Source organism: Trichosurus vulpecula, chromosome 5, assembly GCF_011100635.1.
Source record: "Trichosurus vulpecula isolate mTriVul1 chromosome 5, mTriVul1.pri, whole genome shotgun sequence".
In the NCBI taxonomy this organism is placed as follows: domain Eukaryota; kingdom Metazoa; phylum Chordata; class Mammalia; order Diprotodontia; family Phalangeridae; genus Trichosurus; species Trichosurus vulpecula.
In genome coordinates this window covers 249,844,395-249,869,042 of record NC_050577.1, presented here as the reverse complement: position 1 = coordinate 249,869,042, position 24,648 = coordinate 249,844,395, and the positions used below count along the sequence as shown (strand labels likewise).

Sequence of the window (24,648 nt, the reverse complement as noted above, 5' to 3'; positions counted from 1 at the left end):
TCTGAGGTTGACTGTCTTGACCCTTGTCATATAACTGAGTGTCAGGTGGGATTTGAATCTTGGTCTTCCTGTCTCCATGCCCAGGGTTCTCCACTTTACCACTCTGTTTTCTTTCAATCTTTCACTCTCCTGATAGGCTTTCTTGGGACACATTCAAATTTCTCAGTGTTCTTCCTAAAAGGTAACTCAGATCATAGCACATGATTCCAGATGTGTCTGGTCAGAGCAGAATTGAGTAGCACTTTTACATCCCTTATTCTCCATATTCTTTTTCTTTTGATATGGGATAAGATTGTGTTAGCTTTTTTTTTTTTGCCGATTGCATAAAATTGTGGAATAATACTGAGTTTGTACTCTACTAAATCCTCCAGGTCTTTTTCACATGAACTGTTGTCTCATAGTTCCTCTCTTATCCTCTCCTTGCGTGGTTGATTTTTTTTAACTCAGCTGTAGTACTTAATTTACATTTATCCTAATTACAGTTCATCTCCTTAGATTTAGCCCATCATTATAGACTATCAAGATGTTTTTGGATCTTGCTTCTGTCATCCAACCTGATAATTATCTCCCACCCCCACCTTTGTGTCATCTGCATTTTTGATAAGCGTGCTCTCTGTGTCTTCATCTAAGCCACTGATAAAAATGTACAGAACATAGTCAGAACTGATCTCAATTGCATTCGACTTATGATCTCCTAGTTTGGCATGAATCCATTTATTAATCGCTACTTTTTGGATGTGATCATACAAACAGTTATGATTCCAATTAACTGTGACATCTACTAGGCCAATCTGTCCACCTTGTCTACAAGGGCATTATTAGAGTCCTTGTCAGATGCTTTGCTGAGTTACAGGTATACTATGTCTGTGGCATCCCTTTGATCTAACCATGTCCAGAAAAAAAAAGATTTGTTTGATATACCCTGTTAATGATGAGTCCATGGTCAACTCCCTGTTTTTGTTCTGTCTTCCCAGTCTATGTATTATTCTCTTTGATCAAGAAAGTGGAGGCAAAAAAAAAAAAGTTGAGGAGTTATGTTCTTTCTCTCTAATATGTTATCATTGTGCCATCCACCAAAGCTGCTGCTTTGTTCTATTTTTCTGGTCCTTCCCTGATCTTCCCTGCCTTCCTCATAACCTTTACAATAACCTAAACTCTTTGAGTTGTCTTTAATGGCCTCAGGTCATTCTGAATATGACCCATCCTCACAATGTACTCACAGGATCATGCTACTTTTTTATGTTTATTGTCACTTACCTGCCACCCCTAGCTAGGAGCCTTTCACTCTTTTACCTTAAACCATTACTTTATAGTCTTAACTAGATTATTAACTTTTAGGACTTTCTAAACTGAAATCACCCATGCTCTTAAAATCTGGGTCCCTGATTCATGGATAACAATTGAGGGTTGCATAAGTAAAAATAAAACAATGCACAATATTTTATTTTCCCCTGTTCTCTGACAGGAAAATATATTCATATCACTATTTTAAAGCATTAAAAGCAAGAACTGTCAACTTTTATTCAAACCATAAAAGAAAAGACTAAGGTATATTTTGGCAAAAAGTAATATTTATCAAATATTCATCAAATGCTTGCTGTATATAAGATACTATGTTAGTTCAGTATTAGTTGTGGGGTAGATAAAAATAAGCAAAGGGTACTTTGTGTCCTGCTATAATATAACTAATGCTTTAGTAAGACGGAGGGAAAGAGAGAACAGGAAAGAGAAGGAGAAAAAAGAGAGATGCTGGGATGAGAGAAAAAAAGAAATGGAGGAAATAGCACAAAACAAAAAAGGAAGATATGGTAGACAGGAATAGGCCATACCCAGAAGGCCGTGTAATAAGAGGCCAAACATTTCCTCCACCCTAAATTTGAGCTGAAAATGAACATATGTATTTTTCTTATAAAATTTTCCCCTGCTCTGTACCTTCTAAACTCAACCTTCTTGTTTAGCCTCCTTCTCTGTCCTGTCAGAAATTCCATTTCCATTCTTACTCTCTAACTTCTGAGGAGTTTAGTTATCAGCACCAATCATCTACTTGGAATCTTCTTCCTGACATGATTTTCTTAGAGGATCTAGCACTGAAAGAGACTGTGATCATCTAGTCTTGGCATTCATTTTAAAATATCAGGTTTAATGACTTGCCCAAAGTCACATAATAAATAGGTTAGAGGGTTTGAACCTAGGTCTCTGGAGTCCAGTTCCCCTGGACCCAGTGCTGATTTGTTGTAGGACTTGGTACCTAACAGCCCAGAGCAACCCCCCTCTGCAGCAGAGGGAGGAAATATGCCCCTACCCCAACCCCTGGAGTTAAGGAGATAAGTATTGCTACACAAATACCAACCCATCTCAGTTTGGTTTCTCACCAGAAGAGTGAGAAGGAGGTTCTTGGATTCCAGGTTCTTAATTCCTGTGGAGACAACTCTCACATACTTTGAGAAACTCCATAGTAATCAGACTTTCCCTTGATTAGCTTTTATTAGTGGGACATTGTGGTACAGTGGGAAAAGTGCTGGCTCTGGAGTCAGGAGAGGTAGCTGCATATCCTGTCTTTAACACTTACTACCAGTGCGCTCTCTCCTCAGCCATGCTGGTTCAGGGAAAGTGTTTGAGAACAAACAGGTCTTCTCTTACTTATTTTGCATAAATTCCCACTGAACCTTCCTCTCTCCCTTCCAGAGAGCCACCTTTTATAACAAAGAATTTTTTAAAAAGAGGAATAAGAAAAAAAAATTTGAGGCAGCTAGGTGGTGCAGTGAGTAGACCACCAGCCCTGGAGTCTGGAGGACCTAAGTTCAAATCCAGCCTCAGACACTTGACACACTTACTAGCTGTGTGACCTTGGGCAAGTCACTTAACTCCAATTGCCTTGCCTTCCTCCCATCAACCGCCCCCCCCCCCACAAGTCCCCCCCAAAGACTGCTTTTTCAGAGTAGCGAGAGAGACATCTTGTCATGTCTCTCTTCTTTGGGAGACTGCTTTCTCTTTATAATTTACGAGATTTGGTTTTAGTTGTTTGGGTAGTGTTCTTTCCTTTTACGTTGTTTTAATCATTGTGCATATTGTTTTTCTGTCTTTGCTTACTTACCTTTGGATCAGGTCATGCTTCTCTTTACCATATTATCACTTTATTTGCGTAATTCCATGTTGCTTTTTTAGAATGGTTGTCCCCATTTATGATTCCACCAACAATACATTAGTGCACCTGTCTTTCAACAACCCCTTCAACATTGATTGATGGTCACGACATTTGATATGTGACATTGGTATGCATGCGTGCATGTTTATAGATTTTTATTGGGCTCCACATTGAGACACTCCTCATTTTTTAGGAGGAGGGCATAAAGTACCTATTACTAGAGACATTTTTTTGAAAAAGATAAAATGAATAGCAGCTTTATTTGAAGTCATCCTTCCTTTGATAGCTATATTGAGGATGTTCTTAACAAGATATATTTAACCTTTTCTTAAATATTTTCTACTAAGTGAGCACTTGATATCTTATATAGAATCAGTGTTGAGGTGTTTCTCTTGGGATAAAGCACTATTACTGATTTTTATAACCTAAAAAGAAAAAAAAATTCCTGAGATGAATTTTAAAATATTTTTTCCTCAAAATTTCTGACAAATTATAAGTGGCCCCATTTAACATAGAAACTGATATATGTTCCCTCTGGGCTGTCCCATTTTACAGATAAGGAAACTGACGCAGGCAGAGTATAAGTGACTTGCCCAAGGTCACATAGCTAGTATCCAAGTGTCCAAGGTAAAATTGGAGCTCAGATCTTGCAGATTCCTTGGTCCAGCACTCTGTGCACTAGTTGGCTGTTACAACTTAGATGCAGGTTCCCTGTATGATGATATAGGTTACCTAAACACATTATTTCTGCTTTCGTAGTCAACAAAATTTAAATGTCCGTAATTAATGAATTTTCAACAGTGATTGTAGGCATCCTGGAACATGCGTTCTTTGAGAGATGGTGCATTTCAGTGGCTCTGTGGGCTTATGGAAGTGGGCACTGTCTGCAGTCATGCCATTTGCAAAAGCATGTATGTGTGCCTTTGACCCTGTATGGCATTTCCCCCATTTATTATTGTTTAGTCATTCAGTTGTATCAGATTCTTCATAACCTGGTGAACCATACTGTCCATGTAGTTTTCTTGGCAAAGTTTGCCATTTCCTTCTCTGGTGGATTAAGGCAAACAGAGGTTAAGTGACTTGCCCAGGGTCATGCAGGTGTTTAAAACTGGATTTGAACTCAGGTCTTCCTGACACCAGGCCCGGCACTCTGTCCACTGAGCCACCTAGCTGCCTCTGTTTCCCCCCATATCATCCCACAGATCTTCTGTAGAGGAAGAGGAATCTGCCCAAGGCAGTGGAGCTCCTTTTGTAGATCTTTTAATATTTTGCAGATGCCAGTGCAACACAGGAGTTGTATGCTAATTATCCAGTAAATCCGTGTTGAGTATCACAACAGAAAGACCTTTGTTCAGATCTTTGCTTTGTACTCCTTATGATTTTTGTGACCTTGATCAAGTCACTAACCTTCACTTTCTCCTCATTTGCAAAGTGATGGAGTTGAATTAGATGACTGTTGAGGTCCCTACCCGCTTTACATCTGTGCTCCTGTGACCTTAGGAAACTTGCCTTCAGACATTAGTTCTGCTTCTTACTGCTTTTGTGACACGCACCTTTCCTTGGTCCTTTTGGGTTATTTGTAACTTTGAAGAGTTGACCGTTCCCTTGTTCACAAAGTATCCTGGATTAGAGTCCAGAGAGCTTGAGGGACTTGGCCAAAGCAGAGCCAGCATTTGAGCCTGGCCGCTGTGGTTCCACCACATGGCCACTTACTTATTAATAGCATCACCTGAAGCCTAATTGGTGTGCAAGAGTGGCTCATGCTGCAGCAGACAGTGTAAAAGGAAAGGATGGCTTCTTCTTGGGGCCTAACGCAGTCTCCTCTTCCTTTTCAGTTCTCTCTAGTTCTAAGGGATGCTGTGTTGGCTGCCTCTACCCAAGATGCACATATTGCTTGACTAATGCCACAATGGTTGTTTTTACATTATTTTTTCTTTCAAAGAACAGTGTTCTTTGTTTTGAGGAACCACAACACAGGCTCTTAAAATTTGGGAAAGTTGAGAGACTTGAGTTTCCAAAGTTTTCAGTAAGGGTATCAGTTTTTTTGTTTTCTTTTTGAGTTTATGGTCTGGTTATAAAATTATTTATAAATTTTCTTTTATCTGTAATATGCTTAAGATCTAAGAGTTCACAGCATGCCTAATGGAATTTGCTGTGCAGGCACCCTTTGAGAAGCGCTCTTCTTGAGGCTTTGCGTCCAGCTGCTTATATCTGAACAATAGCAGTTTCCATTGTTTCTCCTGTGTAGATGAGTAGGCCCATCTCTTGAATGTCTGTGGATTTCATTGGAAGAGAATTTTTTCTTTAACTGTTAACATGTTCAATGTGGTTACTAACGAAGAATGTTGTGTGGAAAGAGAATTCAGAGAAAGAACCTTGCCATCAAACAGGAATCTTTTTTTTTTTTTTGACTTTACACAGAACATCAGTTTCAGCAGGTGATTGACAAAGTCATTTTAGTTGTTACATTGGGCATGGTCTTAGGTGATTTTAATGTACATCTAAGAGATGCCTTGTCTGACAAGAGCCTTTAAGGCTCCGTGTTGCCCTGAGGTAAACAATTTTTAAAAATTCAATAAGCGTAGTGGGATCTTAGATTCTCTGCTGCTCTTATTCAATTATGTGATTATAAAGATATAGGAAATAGACTTTAAAATGCTTATCTGTTACCTTCTCATATGGCCACAGAGATAGGTCATTCTCATAAAGATAAGAAAAAGAAGGCATGTTGTTTAATGGTTGCTGATGTCATTTAGGTTACTGGTTTTGTTCTTTATGTTGGGGATCCCTTCATGCCTTTTAAAATTGTGTTGTCCTCACCATGGATTTGTGTGTGTGTGTGTGTGTGTGTGTGTGTCTGTCTGTCTGTCTGCCTGTCTCTCTGTGTATGTGTGTGTGTATTTGATTAGTTCTTGCCCCTTTTCCTGGCATAATCTTCTGTGCTCTGATTCTATTCTAGCATGAGCACATTTGACTTCTACCATGTATGAAGGTTCTACTCTTATTTTCCATGAGACTAGATCCCATTATACACTTGGGCAATTCTATTTAAAGTTGAATTTCATTTATGTATACTTTAAGAATAAGTGGCTTAGTTATACTTCATGCCAACCTCATAGACCTGTTTTCTCATTTTTTCGTACAGTAATGGTATTCTTATTGTTCTGACACCTTCCTCTAAAGTTTTTTTTTTTGCAAATGAATTTATTCTCTTAAGTCTGAATTGCCTTTGACTTCTCTGCTTTTCTACTTGAAACAGAGATGAAAAGTTTGCTGGCTAAAGCAGATTTCCACGGTCTCTTTTCCAACCTCCTTGTTGCGATGAGTGTTCTGTGTCATTTAAACTTCTTTAGGATACAGTAATAGAATCAGTTTTTACTTTTCTCCTTTTCCCATTTCCTGGAGTTGACTTTGTCTTTATGAAGTTATTTTGGTGCAACTTTAGTTGAATACAGTGTCATCTTCTCACTTTTTGTGCTTTCTTCCAATTTATTAAGCGCCTACTGTGTGCCAGGCACTATGCTAAGTGTAGTCCTGATGACACACAACTGTTTCTTGTCATGACTATTGTATCTTTAATCATTTCCTGTCTTAATTGTAGGACTCTCGAGTTTATGATGATGTTTGCGCTCTCAATCTGTTACCAGGGTGTTTTCCAATTTTCTTCCTGAAGAAATGTTCTTGGTATATAGGATTAGGTTTCTGAGTTGTCTGCAAATCTTTGGCCTACTTTATTTCTCATTTCTTCATATTTTCTAACATAGTTTCACCATTCTCCCTTATGTCTATTGTCTGCTTTCATTTTTTTTTAAATGCAATTTATTTATTTAACATATTTGGTTTTCAGCATTGATTTTCACAACAGTTTGAATTACAAATTTTCTCCCCATTTCTACCCTCCCCCCCCACTCCAAGATGGCTTATATTCTGGTTGCTCTGTTCCCCAGTCAGCCCTCCCCTCTATCCCCCCCTCCCCTCTCATCCCCTTTTCCCTTCCTTTCTTGTAGGGCAAGATAAATTTCTACGCCCCATTGCCTATGTATCTTATTTTTTAGTTGCATACAAAAACTTTTTTTGTTTTTGAACATCTGATTTTAAAACTTTGAGTTCCAAATTCCCTTCCCTCTTCCCTTCCCACCCACCCTCCCTAAGAAGTTGAGCAATTCAACCTAGGCCACACATGCATAACCCTTCCACAATACTCATGTTGTGAAAGGCTAACTACATTTTGCTCCTTCCCAACCCATCCCGCTTTATTGAATTTGTCTGCTTTCATTTTGAAATCACTGAGTATCAAAGTATATAGTGAATTAGTTTGGAGACTCTTGCTAAGTTATTTAAATCAACAATCATCTCTTGAGCACCCCCTATAACAGGATATTGTGTTAGGTCTGGGGGTACATAAAGACAAAAGTCAAACAGCTTGTCTTCATGGATCTTACATTCTATCAGGGGAGACAGTGTTTACAGATGTAAGTATATAAACATAACGTATGCAAAATAAATGCACAAAGTAATTTTGGGTGGGTCAGCATAGTCTTTCGGATTTCTCTCCTTCTTTAATTAGTGCTGTAGATGTCACACAAGCTGCTTTAATAAAAATGGTCTGTTTGTGTGTACTCATCACGAGTACTCTTAACACCAAATAACCAATATCCTGTTTAATGGTGTTTCTTATTTCTGTTGAAGACATAATAAATCTGTCTTCAACCCTTCTGTTTAAATGCATTGTAACAGCTTCTGATTTTATTTATAATGAGATTGTCCATCAATATGGATGTAGTTCAGTTCATTAAGGAGCATGGCTTGTTCTCTGCTCCCCCCTTTTTCTTCTGCCCCTACTTGTTACCCAGTGGCCAACCAGATGCGAGCCACAAACCCTGCTCTGAATTTAGTTTGGTCTTCGGATTAATGTCACGGAGTCTGCTCACCAGTCCCATGCATAAAATCTTTTCAGCTTTAGAGAACTTGCCAAAACTTGTGCTCTGATATTAGAACCTTTGGGAAGCCTCAGCGGGATCCACTTCCACATTGTAAAGAGGTGCAGCATAGAGCTTCAGTGGAGAAAATAGGGGGAAAAGTCAGAATTTTATAGGATTCTCTTATGTTCAATTTCACTTGTAAGCACACTAAATGCATATTTTTCATAGGAACTGAAACTAAAAGATGAAGAATGTGAGAGACTTTCGAAAGTCCGAGATCAGCTGGGACAAGAATTAGAAGAACTCACAGCTAGTCTGTTTGAGGTTAGCTGCTTTTTAGTTACTCTATAATAGAAAATGTATAATCTTTTGGTTGTGATGCATCTATTTGTTGATATAAATTTTTTTCAGGAGGTAAATGTTAATAATTTACAATGGAGATCGATAATTTTTATCAAGAGCACTAGAAGCTATAATGTAACCTGGTACACTTATACACTTAACAAGATTTGTAGCTCCATCTGGGTACACTCTTTCTGTCACCATCCTCAGATATATTATTAGACTATAATGAGTTGTTGTGGCCAAAAAATCCATCACCTCTTACTTAGCCATCTGCTTATGAACCTTTCTGGACTTAGCCAGACTAGTCCTCAGACAATAAATGTTTCCTACACTGCCAGGCTCATATTTGTCGCCTCTCCAACATAGGCAATACTGTCACAGCCTTTGGGAAGCTCAGGAACACCTCTGCCATCCTGTTAGAGAGAACCTATTAGTACTTTTATGAGGGTTAACCTGACATAGCTCTAGAAAGAGAGATGTTCTCACAAAGTTTTTGACCTTCAAGAGCAAAATAGGTGGCTATGTATCACCTGACATAAAATGTCTTTTACGTTAATGTGGCACCGTGACTCAAATTCATAGCATCAGAGAGACTACTTTAGGGGCAGGATTTGTGCCTATGGTCATTATCTTCAAGACTATACTGTGCTGTTTTTAATTATCATTTTAGCATAAATTAGTTTATCGGATTGCCTTGATAGTTACCTTGTGTCATGGAGTCACACCATATTTTCAGGCAAGATTGCACATCATTTTTATTAAAAAAGAAACAATAACTAGCTAGGTTGAAAGACATTTATTTGGGAAGACCCTTAAAAAATTGAAATGTCTTGTATACATCCATAAACTGGAAGAGAAAGCATTAGGTACAAAAGGATCCAGATAACTAAGAAACTATACTTGTATCCAGTGTCTGAATTTAGAGATCTTGTCCTAAAACACAGTGTCACTAAGATTTGGCTGGCTTTAACAGTTGGACAGTGTCTTTCTAGGCACAGGAGTATACAGTTTGTGAGCAAGAAGTAAGAGAGGGTTTTAAAATAGAGCTAATTGAGTCAAGCTATCTTCTTTTACAATAGCAAGTCCTTGAAACAGGACAAGAGGCAGGTAAATTAAGTAAATTGGAAGAGAGAGATTTAGAATGAGGTCTATAACTAGTAAGACTTTTATAAAAAGATCAGCCATAACACTATTATATAAAACAGAGTTATAGTTTTGAAAAAGATTTACCAAAGCAGATTCTAGAGTTGCCACCTATAAATCCTGAAGAAAAAAGCAAATAAGAACTATGTAATGCTAGGAAATTAAATTTTGAGTCTAGCAAACTGACTTGTTCCCAATGTTTAACTTCCCGTAAACAAAAGCGAAGGAGTTGGTCAGTCACAACACCTTTTTCTCAGGAGTTGGGTAAGGGTGTTGTGGAAATATGTGTTATATGTGAGAGGATGTTGCAGAAAGACAGGCCTTCCCTATTTCTGGGATGTATTACTTATGTGTATTTGTAAATATCACATATTATTTGTAATATTTATTTCTGTTGTGAAGAAAATAGTATCCAAAACACACATGAATATGTATTGAAAATAGATTTTTTTTTTGGTGGTCTCTCGTTTCTTCTCTTGCTTGGAGACTTTCTGATGTTTTTATTTTTAAAAACGGGATCAATGAATTCTTTTAATTTATTATCAGGTAGTTTGCATGTGTACTTTATTTTAAATACTTTTTATATACTTTATTTACTCTGTCAGTAAACTTGATGGGTAGCAAATTCCCTCAGAGTTTAGATAGTTGTGAATAATGTACTTGAATGTTGAATCTGAACCCAGAATTTAAAAGTTGATCCATTTACGTGTCTGTTTAGACTTGTTTTAACGTAGCCATTAGCTTTTTAAAGATTAATTTTTGGTCTTAACCTATTTGGGGCGTGTGTGTGTGTGTGTGTGTATGTGTGTATTTATACACTCATAAAAAAGCAGAGATCTAGTGCTGTAATGTTAAAAAGATAGGAGGTTGTAATATACTTCCTTTAAAGCCTCAAATAGCTAGTAATTTGAATTTGCATATTATTTTGCTGTTTTCCCCTAAAGCCATTTCTTGTTTATTATTTATCCATTCAGGAAATATTTGTTGAATGCCTACTGTGTGCATCACATTCTTATTTTGCCCTTATAATAACCTTCTGAGGTATGTAGAACAGGTACTATGATTTTACAGGTGAAGAAACTGAAGCTTAGAGAGTTTAATTGACTTGTCCCTGGTCTCACTCCTGGTTAGTGGCAATGCTAGGACCAGAATCGAGGTGGTCTTACTTTTAATGTAAGTACACTAAAGAAAGGGAGCAAATTAGTTATTTATCTGTGGTACTAATAATACAAGAAGACCCTATTAATTAAAAACTAAAATGTCTTAGGTTCCAATGCATAGAATACAAAGTAGCCTCATATATAATTTCCCGACATTTTAGATCTTTTAAAATGCCAAAGCCTTTTAAACAGACTCATATTTATAAACTGCATCCTTACTCATGTGTTTGTCTTTACTTGTTTGTGCATGTATATGCTATGTCCCACACGTGAAAGCTAATTACAAGTGCTATAACAGCAAAATTGATACCTGGGCCATAACATACAGGGTATATTCTCATTCCTAACATTCAGTTAATTAAATTGATCCTATAAGTTTTTGTATCTATTTATTATGCTTGTATTTTAATATTTTTATGTTACATATATAATTTGATATATTTACTTATGAAGGAGATACCTGTTTCATAACCAGAAATGATTCCCAATATTATGTGCACAATTACACATTAATTCCAGAAGATGACATAAACTGTTTTCTTTCCAGTATACCTTTCAGTGTTTAGTGCCTTTATCATACCATAGTTGGCATTTAGATTTTACCCTTCTTTAGGTAAAAAGTAACTTTAAAAGTTTTTTTTTTTTATTTTAAGAATTTTTTTATTCCAAAATTGCACTATATTAACATTTTGTAGGAAGCTCATAAAATGGTGAGAGAAGCTAATATCAAGCAGGCAACAGCTGAAAAACAATTAAAAGAAGCACAGGGAAAGGTAAGTTTTTGCTTTGTTTAATGGTAGAAAAATGTTAGAAATTACGCAGGCATTTTAAGAGTAAAAGTTACTCTTTTCTAAAACTACTTCATACATTTTATATGTTGTCTAAAAGGATTAAATAGTCAGATTTTCTTATAAAATCTTCTATCAATAAATGTGACTGTTTGCATTTGTTGAGCACATGTTATGTGCAAGGTTTTGTATTGGTATTTGATACTTGAAAACAGATCACTAAAACAGAACAGAGACAGCATCATTTATTCTGAGACGAACTAGAACTGATCTTGAGCTTTTAATTTGAAATCTTTTGAAGTGGAACAAAACTAAAAAAAATTTTAAAACAGTGATTTTTTCCATCTAGATTTGTTGATTTGAATTCTGAGAATCTGAAAGGCAGCTGAATCTAAGCTAGAAAAAAAATTAACAAAGAAAAGGGTTTATTTCCCTTCATCTACTATTTTGTATAATGTATGAAGAAAATTAACTCTCCACCCTTGGTGATGAAATGTGTCTATATTTGTCAAGAAAGCATTTAGTAGATGAGTAATTGTATCCACTCTTTTTAAGATTGATGTACTTCAAGCAGAAGTTGCTGCCTTAAAGACACTTGTGTTGTCCACTTCACCAACATCACCAATTCAAGAGCTTCCGCCAAGTGGAAAGGCTCCTTTCAAAAAGGGACATGCGAGAAATAAAAGCACAAGCAGTGCTATGAGTAGCAGTCATCAGGACCTCACTGTGATGCAGCCTATTGTAAAAGACTGCAAAGAGGTAACTCGGCAAGGACTGTACCCCCTGCCCCTTTGCTGCTTATTAATTTTCATCACTGAGATGTCACTTAGGCTTTTTGCCAACAAATTCTGTGGTACAAATACAGTATTTATATGGGGGAGGCTTTATGTAGAGCTGACTTCTTTCAGGGATTCTCCAGTCCCCTTCTCTTCTGGCTGACCTTGGAATACCAACTGGAATCTTGGTAAGTTTCTGAATCTTGCTATTTCAGTTAGGAAAAGTCTTTACATTTTTTGTGTTATTTTAAATGACCAACTGAAATTGTCTTGGATGATAGTAATTTTATTGCTAGTGCTAAGTCTTAAAATGAAAAAGACTTGCAGAATTAAGATTTCTTTAACCCACCAAGCTGTGGTGATTTTAAATTTTGAATTTTTCTAAAAACTGGGGAGATGTAGAACTATCAGAGTTTAGCAGGTCACTTAGAATTAGGACCTTGGACCTAGACTAGAGCTGTTATTCTCTCATTAACCCTCACATCCATTCCTAGAAAATGGTTTTGTCAACTTGTGAGTTGTATTTTTGAAGCCACAAATCAGATTTTTGAATTCAGCCCTTAGTGGGAGTAAGGTTACTCTTGTTCAGTTAAGTCTGGAGGTAGAGAGTAGATGAATATCCAAAGCTGGTGTAATTTCGTTTATTGGATAGCATTTTAGGGGAAAAAAGGATGACACTAATAAGGAAAAAATATCCAACTTTATTATTTTTAAAAAATTGATAATAGGAAATGTACAAGGAAAGCCAGCATTTGGGCAAATCTAAGCATGACATACAACCTCAGAGTTTGAAAATAAACATTTTGTAGAATTTGTTGCATTGGTTTCTGCTGTACATTTAAGAAATTGTTTTAAATTTGTTATTCCTAATTCTGTTATAGTTTTCCATTGTGTGGTGCATTAACTAATACAAAATACTGGGAACATTTGCATTAATATTACTGCCTTTTATAATGTTGGAATATGCCTTTTTTCTCCCATTGTTTACTTAATGTGCAAGGTTATCTTTAACTACCATTATTTGGATGCATTTGTAAAGTTTTATTTTTACTTTGTGAATGCTTTGAAATGCATAGTAAATATATTTTAAGTATGTACATGTGTATATTATAATTTAACATAAATAATAAAATAATAAAAACTTTTTGTTTAGCATACATGTTAATGTTTTATAAAGTTATAAAAAAAGTATTAAAGGAAATCTATAAATTTTGCTTAAATCTTAGTATCTAGAACAGATATACTAATCTGATAAGTAGCACAAAACTTGTCCTTTTCCACAAGATATTATGATCACATTTAATTATGGCTTTAATGGAAACACATATGCAAGACAAAAGATCCCTGGCTTTATTGCGTTCAAGCCACTTAGTTGAAAGCTTTTGAGGTAACCTCACAAAATTTGTGAATGACTTCCTTAGGCCAGAAGCTTTCTCTGGAATATGTGACACTACTTTGACTCTTAGGTGCCTGAAGAGTTTTTTTTTTTTTGTTTGTTTTGTTTTGTTTTTTAAGAAAAAAAGTTTGCAAGTACATTTTCCTTCATTTTAAACCTAATTTTGGGTTTTTTATGTGTGTGCTTTGGGGCATCTTCTGGGTGCTTAAAAGCTGTGCTAGTGGGCTCTGCAAGCAGGCTGAAATCGTTTTAGGACACAGGCTCAGCGATTGATTATTATTATAGGACCAGCTTAGCTAAGTTTCAGAAACCTCCTTATCAGAAGGTTGGACATAGCACGGGTTTGGGTGGGAGTTTGGCCATAGCAATTTGTGAAACACTCTACTAAGGCATGGAAGTGTTGCTATATGTGTTGGTAAAGAGTAATTCCTATTAGTGAAATCATGAATCTTTTGAAATGTTGAAGGAAGTATTGTTTAATTTAGAAACTTTCTACCTTGCTTTCTTTTGCCTTTCTTCATAATCTAAAGAGTTGAGAAATAGGGATGAAGAAAAAAAGATTTGCTTTACATACGTGCCTCATAATGTTGAAAACGAAAGGCTGTTAGTGGTTGCTTTGGCTTTACTTATAAGTAGGTATAATTGGGGGTTTGAATTTTAAAAAATGCTTTCTGAATTTGTTTACCAGGCTGACTTATCTCTGTATAACGAGTTCAGATCTTGGAAGGATGACCCCACAATGGACAGAACATGCCCATTCTTAGACAAAATTTATCAGGAAGATATATTTCCGTGCTTAACCTTTTCCAAAAGTGAGGTAAACATTCTTTTAAAAGTTTGAGTACATGGATGTGTTGTACAAATATGGTATTGTTTAGGATTGTTTTATGCTTTCCACATTTTTAACATATTATTAGCATAAAACACATTTTTAATATAAACAGACAGCTTTAAAATGTTATGTATTTGTTTACAAAATTCTCTGGACTCTTTGCACCTGATCCGTACAGATCCTCACAGGTCCTCCCTTCCTTATCTCTCTATTTTACTCACAGTCTCAGTAAATTCTGAACATTTGAATCCTGGCCCTCTTACTAATCTTGAGCAGATGGTCATTTGCATTGAAATGTGTGTTTGAGGGATGAAATGTTAAATGTGTAATGGGGATTAGATTTATGTCCTGAGATTTAGTCCCAGAGAAATGCTAACTTTATATGCTCAGACATCATCATCAAAAGCCTTGATTGAGTTTCTGTGTATACTAGGCCAAGAGGCTTGCATAGGTACCTCATCTATAAAATAGAGATACCACCTGTCCCAACTACCTCATAGGCCTCTTGGGAAGATTATGTGGAATAGTGACTGTGAAAGATGTTCAAAAATGTAAACACGTATATGAATATAAGCGGCTGGTGAGAATCATTTGTGCCTGAAGCTTTCTCAATGTTCCATTACAAATCTCTCAGCTAAAATGTAATCATGGCAGCTCAATGTAGTGACTATGGTCTAGCCCCCTCCCCCTCCCACTCTGTCCTGATCAGAAGGGTATGTAGTAAGAACTTAAGAGCCAGCACATAGTAATTCGTTAATGGGGGTTTTTTTTGGTTTGATATTTAGAGAAATCATAATCTTGTGCTTTTTGAGTTTCCTAGAATAAAAGGTATGTGGCTCTTTAACTGCCTCTTCATGGCACTGACTGTTTCAGCTCTGTATATGAGGATATAACGTTTGATTATTCTTTTATAGAATCTTGTGTATAAATATAAAAGCAGAAAATATAGAGTTAAAAAAAGTACTGATATTGAAAAAAAGCAACATTTTAATCCTACTGGATTGAGTCAAGAAGATATGTACATGCCATATCAAGAATGATTAAATTGCCTTTATTTGGAAAAAAAATGTTGAATTAATCATTAAGCATTTTTAAATACCTACTATGTACTATTTTAGGCTTTGGAGATAGAAATACAGAAAAGAAATTATCAGGGAACTTACATTCTAGCTGTGATTATATCATTACTTCCTTTTCCTTGCTTAGGACCAAGGTTATTCAATTTGGAGGTTGAATTTTAAAATACCTACATATTACCAAATGTTGACTATCTTTCTACGGATTTTTTTTTTAAGTTGGCTTCAGCTGTTCTGGAGGCTGTGGAAAACAATACGCTAAGCATTGAACCAGTGGGACTGCAACCTATTCGATTTGTAAAAGCTTCTGCAGTTGAATGTGGAGGACCAAAGTATGTTTGTCTAGTTATATAAATTAAGTATTGAATGCTTGTTATGTGGTATTGGTGTTTAATATGGGAGGATTTCATGTCATTCCTGTGAAATGGGCCCTGGTGGCCCAAGGACTCCATTACCCTCAGATCAGCATAGAACCTTATATTATCAAATAAGATGTGAAGCAATAGTCTTACTCCTTAACATCATGAGTGCATAAATAATTCCTGCCGTACTAAAGAGCAAAGCCAATAACTAGTGCAGAGAGAATGAGGCTTTGGTCCAGGATGTTGAAGAAACTTCCTCATTTCAGTGAGGAAATATATTTCCTCCCTGTTGTAACCACCATACCCATGCCCTGCATAGGAATGCTCTGCTGTCCTACAGTATGTTACCATCATGCCGCTGTTGTCACTCCTGGGACCCTGTCACTATAGTGTCCCTCTTATGTACTTCCTCCTCATCCATTAACCCCCCATTGGGATAGGGACCATACTCTGGGAGATGGCCTGTCATCTTTGCCAACATGATTGCCCCCAATATTGTTCTGTGTTCACCACTGCTGTCCTTTTCCTCTCCCCTGCCCCCAACTGCTTTTGCCCCAGCTGAAAAACTGCCAGTTACAGCGCTGCCAAATACCCACTCCTGCTAGATCATAGCCTATTAGAGCTGGAAGGGACCAGAGACCTCTTTCAGCCCTCTCATATTAGGGTGTCATAAACCCTTAGAAAGAAGCCTTCTGTGGTTTTTATTACGTGAAGGGGGAAATGTCACCCTTCTCTCCTTTTCTTTCTCTCCCCACCTCAATCCTTACACAGACATGATCTTTCCATGAGGGATCTGGATAGAAGCAGAGATATGCAGCATCACTAAGGTAGTTTCTGCTGCCCTTTGTGCCCCCTTTTTACAGAGTTGTGAAAGCCATCAAGAAAACAGCATTTGGTTTTCTAGGTCCAGCCCAACTTAGGACAGCAGAACCAAAGTAGGAGCACATGTTTTCCCCTTTGGTAGCACACATTTTGAAGGTAGAAGAAGAAAATTAGGTGTGTCATAGCAATGATGGGAGCTTTATTTTGAAATTTAATATGCGTGTAAATTGTCATAGTAGTATTTTGTTGATTACTCATCGAGGCGTTCATTCTGTGTTTATGAGCTTCACTTCTACTTGAGGCCAGATGCTCAGTCTGATATTCATCTAGTACAGCTTTATATTGAATCCACATAGGGGTGGATATTGCCCCCATTCAATAGACACTAGAGAATTTTAAATTGGGCTTAATATTTCCAGTTCTGTTTCGTACCTTAAATTTTCCACAAGTTGTAATTATTACTGTATGTTATAATTTAGTTTATCTCTTCAGGGCATTGATGTCAAACTCAAATAGAAATGCATCCCTGTGGGTCACATATTGACTTAAAAAACAGCACATTAAATTATCTGTGTTGTATCATATTTTTATTTATTTTGCAAATCATTCCCAATTGTATTTTAATCTGGTTGGGGCCACATGGGAGCAGCTTAGCTGGACATCTCTGCTCCTGGGTATGTTATGTATACAATATATGCTAAAACAAATTCCAACTATAGCAGAGTTACCAGCCAAAATTTAATTTTTACCATATCAGTACAATAAGAATCATAGAATGGTAGAGCCAGAAGCTTAGAAATCATCTGGTCAGTTCTCTTAATTTTACGGATGAGAAAACTGAAGTCAGGACTCAAATAGTACGGAGGGAAGTCAGGATTTGAATCCAGGTCTTCCAACCCCTCCATGTCAAGTATTTAACTCCAGAGATGGTTCTGCCAATAATGTCCTTGCATTGAGATTTTATAGATTTGCGGGATTGGAATTTGAATGTCTCTTATATTTAAGGCCCTATATCAGGTACTCTAAGAGATAAGGAAAGATGAGGTCTTTATTCTTAGATTTTTAGAAATCTAGGTGACCTGATAGGTGGTGCTTATGCATAGGAAAAGATGATACAACAGAGCAAATAATTATGGGATGATTTGTATAAATTTGGTTCCTCAATGCCTTCACAATTTATTTTGCCTCCAGCATGAGTCTCCTTTTCATATTTGATCCAATTTGTCTGCTTTGTTCCTTAAAGAGAACATTTATGGTTTTTATTTGTTATTTTTTATACATTATATGCTATTTATACTTCTCTGTAAACACCTCATGGACTAAGATATTAGAGATATGATATTAGTGGTAGTTCCTGTCCTTAAGAGAGAAAATCAGTTTTTTGTAATAATTTTTGCAAATTTTTTCTTTTGTTTTTAGTACTTTTTCATTTTTATCTTTATATACTCCTGGATGATTTAGCTTACTTGGATAGCTTGTTTTTCTTTTAGACTGGTTTTACCCTTCGCTGCTTCTCTCTGTTTTATGAGGCAGCCACTCATAATTATCTATCTACTTTCTTTGTAAGATTTTACAAATTTATATTCTAATCCAGTGTTGCCTTTGGCAGCCATCTCTCTCCATTTGGCAAGTAAGTCAGATGTTTGCTGACTAAAAGCCTTTTCACCACTCTTTTGGTCTCCTTATTTTAGCAATTAATTTACAGTGGTTTAATGAATGTTTGTTGATGTCCAGAAACTGTGTGATTCTTAGTACCCTCTGCTTCCTTTTCCTCTACTTGGCTACCATCACTGCAAAAATAGAAGATCTAGGGCACAGGCCTGGGACCATTTTAGATTTTTCTTTGTTTCATGGGTTGCTTTTGCCAAAAAAAAAAAAAATGATCATTAGGAGGAGGTGGGTAGCATGTAGGTGATGAACCTTTCTGTGATTAGCAAGGCTGGTCCTCAGTGTGTTCACAGGCTCTATGTAAAGGCTTTCCAACATGGGAGAACCTGTTAGAGGTTGCCCAGTCTTTGCTGTTGTGGCCTTTGAGAAGCCAGGATCATCTCCCTATCAGATTGATGCAGCAGAGTAGGACTCTTATGGAATACGTACACAGTATTTCATATCTTCACACCCAGAGTGTACCCCAGGGCTATGAGAACCTGAAATCCTATACAAGTGTGTTTCTTTTAGGGAAATCAATGGAACGTCTGACATTAATTAAAATAAGATAAATTTGGAATGTGATCACATTACAAATTCTTGCCTTTTCAAAAAGATAACACGAAATCTCTTTATAATCTTTGAAAATTTAATGGTTCTTATAGGTAATTAGCTACTTAAAAGAAGACCTAGACTAGAGAGAGAGGGAAAGAATACAGTGAGAAATATAATGCGAAACTAATGTTGGAGTCAATATAATTATAAGGGCATTGAGAGATTAATTTAATTTACCAAGTATTTAAAGGGAGGGGAAAATACCAAAGATGTAGAAAAATATCTCAGATCTTATTAATTCTCAGAAAAAGTGATCAAGAAAACAACTACTCTCCCATCTACACAATCTTTATGAGGGTCACATGAACATGGATTGAGGACGTTTTCTATAAGCAGATTTGTGTGGAACAAGTAGGCAAACAATATTCAACAACAGTCCATATCTTTACCGTCTCAGGTCCTATTTGTATTTATTGTTTGTTGATTGCCAAAAAAAAAAAAAAAAGCATCTGACTTGGTAGAATGAATAATGAATGGCTTCTTAGGAGCTCTTTTAGAAAAAGTTATCTCCCATCTATAGATCAAGATAAGTTTCCTTGGAAGATGTAACAACAGAATATTCAGTGACATCCAATAATAAACATCAGGTGAGGCATAAAATTGGGAAGATTGTGCTCATCCATTGTGTTTACCACTACAATGGAGGAGATTCAGCAGAGAGTCCAGGTGAAGGAAGGATTACCAGCATATGAGAAAGGCCTCTCAATACCCCTCACTGTGGATGACATGTCGATTGCATTAAGCCTCATGACATTTCAGAGCTTCTTGGGAGAGATCTATGGTCACTCAGAGGAATTCAGTGTGTCCATCTACACGATGCACGACTATGTGGCTGAAAAATGTCTCTTGCACAGATGTCAACATATCCTATATTTTTGGAACAGATAGTGTACTTGGCCCAGGGTGGAAAAGGAGGAAGAGATGGGCTGGATTTCTTTCAGGAAATTGCAAAGCACTTTTACTGACCTCAGCAAAGACCCATCTTTTTATTACTAACATTTTAATGTTGTGGCTCTATGGCAGCAAGACCTGGAACAACCCTTCCTCCAAAAAGACTAAAGGTGACCATCACACCAATGGTAGTGGAAGGCACATAGTAGGAGTGGGCAGGCTGCAGTGTATTTGCAGTGAGGAACTCTAAAGAAGAAGAGATCATCAAAGAAAGGCGTAACAAGATGAGAATATGGGCCAGCCACGAGGAATGGCATACAGGAAGATGGCAAGATTGTTCCATATTTACTCTCCGTGTTACAAGGAAGGGAGGAAGGCCTCCAGCACATTGGGTGGAGTCCATGTAATGAATTTTATGGAGGTTGTGGGTGGGAGTCACACAGGATGATGAGCCTTGTAGATAGCTTGTGATCTGTGTCATTTTGGGAAACTCCCAAATCGATGGGATCATAGATCCATTTGAAAATATAGGTGTATATATAGGTGGTTGAATGGCTTTTTTCTTTTTTGATCATAATTTGAAATATCAGTACATATAGCTTGGGCTATTTGATATTACTTATTGGGAGGGAGCTTGCCCAGAGTGGGTAGAGTGAATGAGAGGGCTTGGGAATCAGGTAGACCTAGGTTTGAATCCTTTCCTAGACATTTACTAGCTCTGTGAACCTGGGCAAGTCATTTAACTTCTCCCAGACTCAGTTTCCTTATCTGTAAAATGAGGTTAGTGGCATGTACTACACAGAATTATTGTAAGAATTAGATAAAATAATAGCAAAGTGTTTTGCAAACCTTAAATGTTAACTCCTGTTATTGTCATCATATGGCTATACTTCTCTAGACTAGTCATTATACCAAAAGCATCCTCAAAATTAAAGTAGTGGTTTGTTGTGTCATCATAAATCTATAGGGTACATATAATTTCTTTGCAGTTATGTCTTTAAAACCACACCTAATAATTTAGGCTTTAAAATGTAGCCAAATGTTTTATCTTTACCATCATCCAAATCCTAACTTGAAGTTCTTCTAATTAATTATATTTTAACAAACATTGGAGCCATGATCAATTTTTCATGTAAGAAAGGAGTATGTTGTACCCCAGATGGAAGGCTGAGTACTGTCCTGTTTTTCTCCTTTTGTTTCTCTCTCATTTTTGCCCTGTAGGCAGCTCTCCTGTCATTAACCAAGCAGATGGAAATCCTTTTGCAGCCAGTTACTAGCACTTTAATTCATTTCTGGACGTGATAGAATTGAACTACTATTGCATCCCTTCCCCTGAGGCCAAACATGCCACCTGTATTCTACTTCTTAACTGTCTGCACGGTATCACCTGCCAATTAGCATTAGAGATCACATTACCCTAGGAGTCTGGCCGAATACTTTAAACCATACAAACCTCACTGTTTTACTTCAATATTCTTTGTGTGGAGATTGTTACAAATATAACAAAATACATAATAACAATTATTACGTTAGATTTCAGAAAATATCCCAGACATTGTTACATCCAACATCGTTACGCTAAATATTATTGTTTCTACATGGAATGGAAAAGGGTAGGTGCTTTCAAGAGTAAGTAACTTGGGCGTGTAATTGTTTTACAGGAAATGTGCTCTCAGTGGTCAGAGTAAGTCATGCAAACACAGAATTAAATTAGGAGACTCAAGCAACTACTATTACATTTCTCCTTTTTGCAGATACAGGGTATGTAATTTTGCATAACTTTTATTCAAACTTACCTTATATGTAAATGTACATATAACATGTTGACCTTTTGTGACATTTTTATTTTGGCTTTAGATCACATCAGTGTGTAATTTTTTTACATACATTCGCTATATCCAGCAAGGACTTGTGAAACAGCAGGATGGTGAGTACCTACCATAGCAATGCTTTCATTCAACTATGCATCAAAAATTTGGAATATATTTTTATTACCTAGTAATAGTGCTGAAACAAGAAGGAGTGTTAATATTGGCATGTTTCTTAAATACTAATAAGCTGAGACATAAGTTAGGAATTAAGTGCATTAAGTTTTTTATTTTGTTGTAATCATTCGGCCTATAGACAGGAGCAGTTTTCTCTTCAGTGGTATGATAAGTACATGAGGATGATACATAGCCCATTGAATTTCTGCCTCTCAAGAAATGGAGCAGAATCTAGAAGTGATCAGATTTGTTTTAATTGGTGGTAAACCATGAAAGAGCTAACAGTACTTTTTTTCTATATTTTCTGCTTACATGTATGAAATTAGTAAAGCCATTGTGAGGACAGTACTGAATGGAATAAAGATTATTCTAAATCAGGAGAGACGTGCAGATGATAGACCTGGGAGAACCAAATTCAAGCAAGTGTGTTAATTTTTAATATAGTTTTCCTTGATAATTAGTGATTATTAATAATTCTCAGATTGTTCAAGTTTCAAGCTAAAAAATTGGATCTTAAAACCCAAGAAAAGTCTTATGAATTGGACATAGCTATCCCAAAACTAGCTCATAGCAGACATTGGACTAGTGTAGTGCATCATCATTGCAGTCTGCCAAGGCCAAATTAATTTTATACTGGGTAAAATGCAATTTATGGGCTTTTATCTGTTCATTTTTTGCTGGAGACAGAAAAACTTCCTGTCCTTGAAATAAGTAAATAGTGGTGTTTTGTCACTTCTCATCCAGAGGAACCAAGTAAATTCTAATTTTGTGTGAAACAAAACATGCTAGTTCAAAATTAAACTATCCTCTCCTTGGTTTGGGTATTTTAATGTGTTTTTCCTATACAGCTGTAATTGTAATGGTTGAACTATGTAAATGACATTTGGAGATTCTCAAATTAAAAGCTTGTGTCGATATGTTTAGGATTCTGTATGATAGTCTGTGTAATGTTAGCATTGAAAGATTGTCAGACACCTATTCATAGGCTGGGACTAGCAAAGACATTTTAAAGACTATTTTTAAGTTGGAAAACAAATACTTTACGTAAAATTGGATGGGTTGTTTTTTTGTTAAAACTAGAGAAAAATTTTTTTTTTTATGGTGAAGACTGAAAGATATTTTGGTTTTTTCTCATGAAAGTTGAAAACTTCATAGGAGATGAATTTAGGGGGAAAGGTGATACTGTTTCTTTTCTTTAACCCTTCCCCTCCATGGCATTTTGTAGAGTCATAGAGCCCCATGCATGTGTAAGAGAAATTTAAAAATTTTAAAATCCATTGTCATTAGAAACAAAATGAAGATCCTGGATTGCCTTAACTATAGAACCAACTCTTAGCCATTGTAATAGGAGAATATGGGTAATTTAAATACACAGATAAATGCCCGGAGTTTTTGCCAACAGTCTGATTCAATAATAAACCTTTTACCACTGTACTTAGGAGAAGCCAGACTGAATTTGAGTGTCCTTTTTTTGTCTTGCTCACTTTCTAATAAAGATGTTCAGAAATGGCCAAGCGGTAGCCAGCCACAACAAGATCTAAGAATTAAGTATTAAGTTCTTAAGTAATTGAGCATTAATTGTAATTGTTGACGATGACAACATTTATATCACAAATGACGTTGAAGTGCCTCTTTCCTCTTGGAACAAAGTAACTTTTAATATATATAGTATTACAATACAAGCACAGCATTAATTTCTGATGAAGTTGGATCATATTTAAAATACTGTGGCATATCTACTCTAATAACTTTTTAAGTGTTAGCTACAACCATCACAAAATGAATTAAAATAATGAATAGTTTTTGATAAGAAGAGAAGCATGTAGACTCAGATTTCTTGGGTTCAGGCCTTAGTGATGGGAGTTTAAACTAATCCTTTGGTTTCAAATGTGCTTCAATGAACGATTAAATAAGAATTTAGGGTGGTCTTTCTTTAATGATTTATATGTCCTTTTTTTTCTCTTCTGTGCAGTTGATCAGATGTTTTGGGAAGTTATGCAATTGAGAAAAGAGATGTCATTGGCAAAACTGGGATATTTCAAGGAGGAACTTTAATTCACCACACTGGATATGCATGAACTTCACTGAATAACTAAAATGGCTGCATTTTTTTATGGTCTCTTGATATTTATTTCCAAGGAGTTGGGTCCAAGATCTTTTATCCTGTTTTGCAAAACGCATTAAGGAATACTGTGATTTGTTTCAAACTGACACATACTGTGTACGCTTACGTAAAACTTTAATTGAACAAACTAAGACAAAGACTTGCAGGTGTACTTGTGATTGTAATTTATAGTTGCAAAAAAAATCTAATTAAATAAATGTTAGATTGAAGACGTGTGTTTGCTTTCTCTTCTAGTTTTGCTGTGCCACATGAGGGGGCAGCTCTTTACTTTAGAATTTCAGCTCTCTGTTTAAAATGCTGATTACTTGCTCTATATTGAACTAACACTATCTGTATGTTAGCAGTGATTCTTCTCTGAGCCATTTATGAAAGATTAACTAGCTTTGAATTTTACGAATTGGTCCATGAAAGTATGCTACATTACTCTGGAAGATGCAAGAGAAATGTCACAGGTGGGCCCAGACTTCATAGAACTTGGGGTTTAGGTAGGGAGACAGTCGAATAAACATGAAACATTCAGATAATAAAAGACACTAAATAGTTCCTCAGTGCTGATAATAAGTGCAGAAAAGGGAGAGATGAGTAGGAATTGTCATAGTTGGGAATTCCTTCATGGAA

At 36.3% G+C, this 24,648-nt stretch overlaps 1 protein-coding gene across 2 annotated transcripts in view; it reads left to right on the top strand.

Annotated features, from left to right (window-relative positions):
* Positions 1 to 24,241, top strand: part of LOC118852322 (RAB3A interacting protein) — a 48,580-nt gene extending 24,339 nt beyond the window's left edge. Inside the window, exons 4-11 of one of the 2 annotated variants that reach the window (XM_036762034.1) lie at positions 8,296 to 8,391; positions 11,411 to 11,488; positions 12,059 to 12,262; positions 14,364 to 14,492; positions 15,803 to 15,915; positions 21,582 to 21,681; positions 21,778 to 21,847; positions 23,878 to 24,241. In XM_036762034.1, coding sequence (XP_036617929.1) covers positions 8,296 to 8,391; positions 11,411 to 11,488; positions 12,059 to 12,262; positions 14,364 to 14,492; positions 15,803 to 15,915; positions 21,582 to 21,681; positions 21,778 to 21,847; positions 23,878 to 23,960 — 873 coding nt within the window. In that variant the 3' untranslated portion in view covers positions 23,961 to 24,241. Of the gene's footprint in view, positions 1 to 8,295; positions 8,392 to 10,644; positions 10,729 to 11,410; positions 11,489 to 12,058; positions 12,263 to 14,363; positions 14,493 to 15,802; positions 15,916 to 21,581; positions 21,682 to 21,777; positions 21,848 to 23,877 lie in introns of those variants that run through there. The other variant, XM_036762035.1, reaches the window with a different exon arrangement.
* The last annotated feature ends 407 nt before the right edge of the window (positions 24,242 to 24,648 follow it).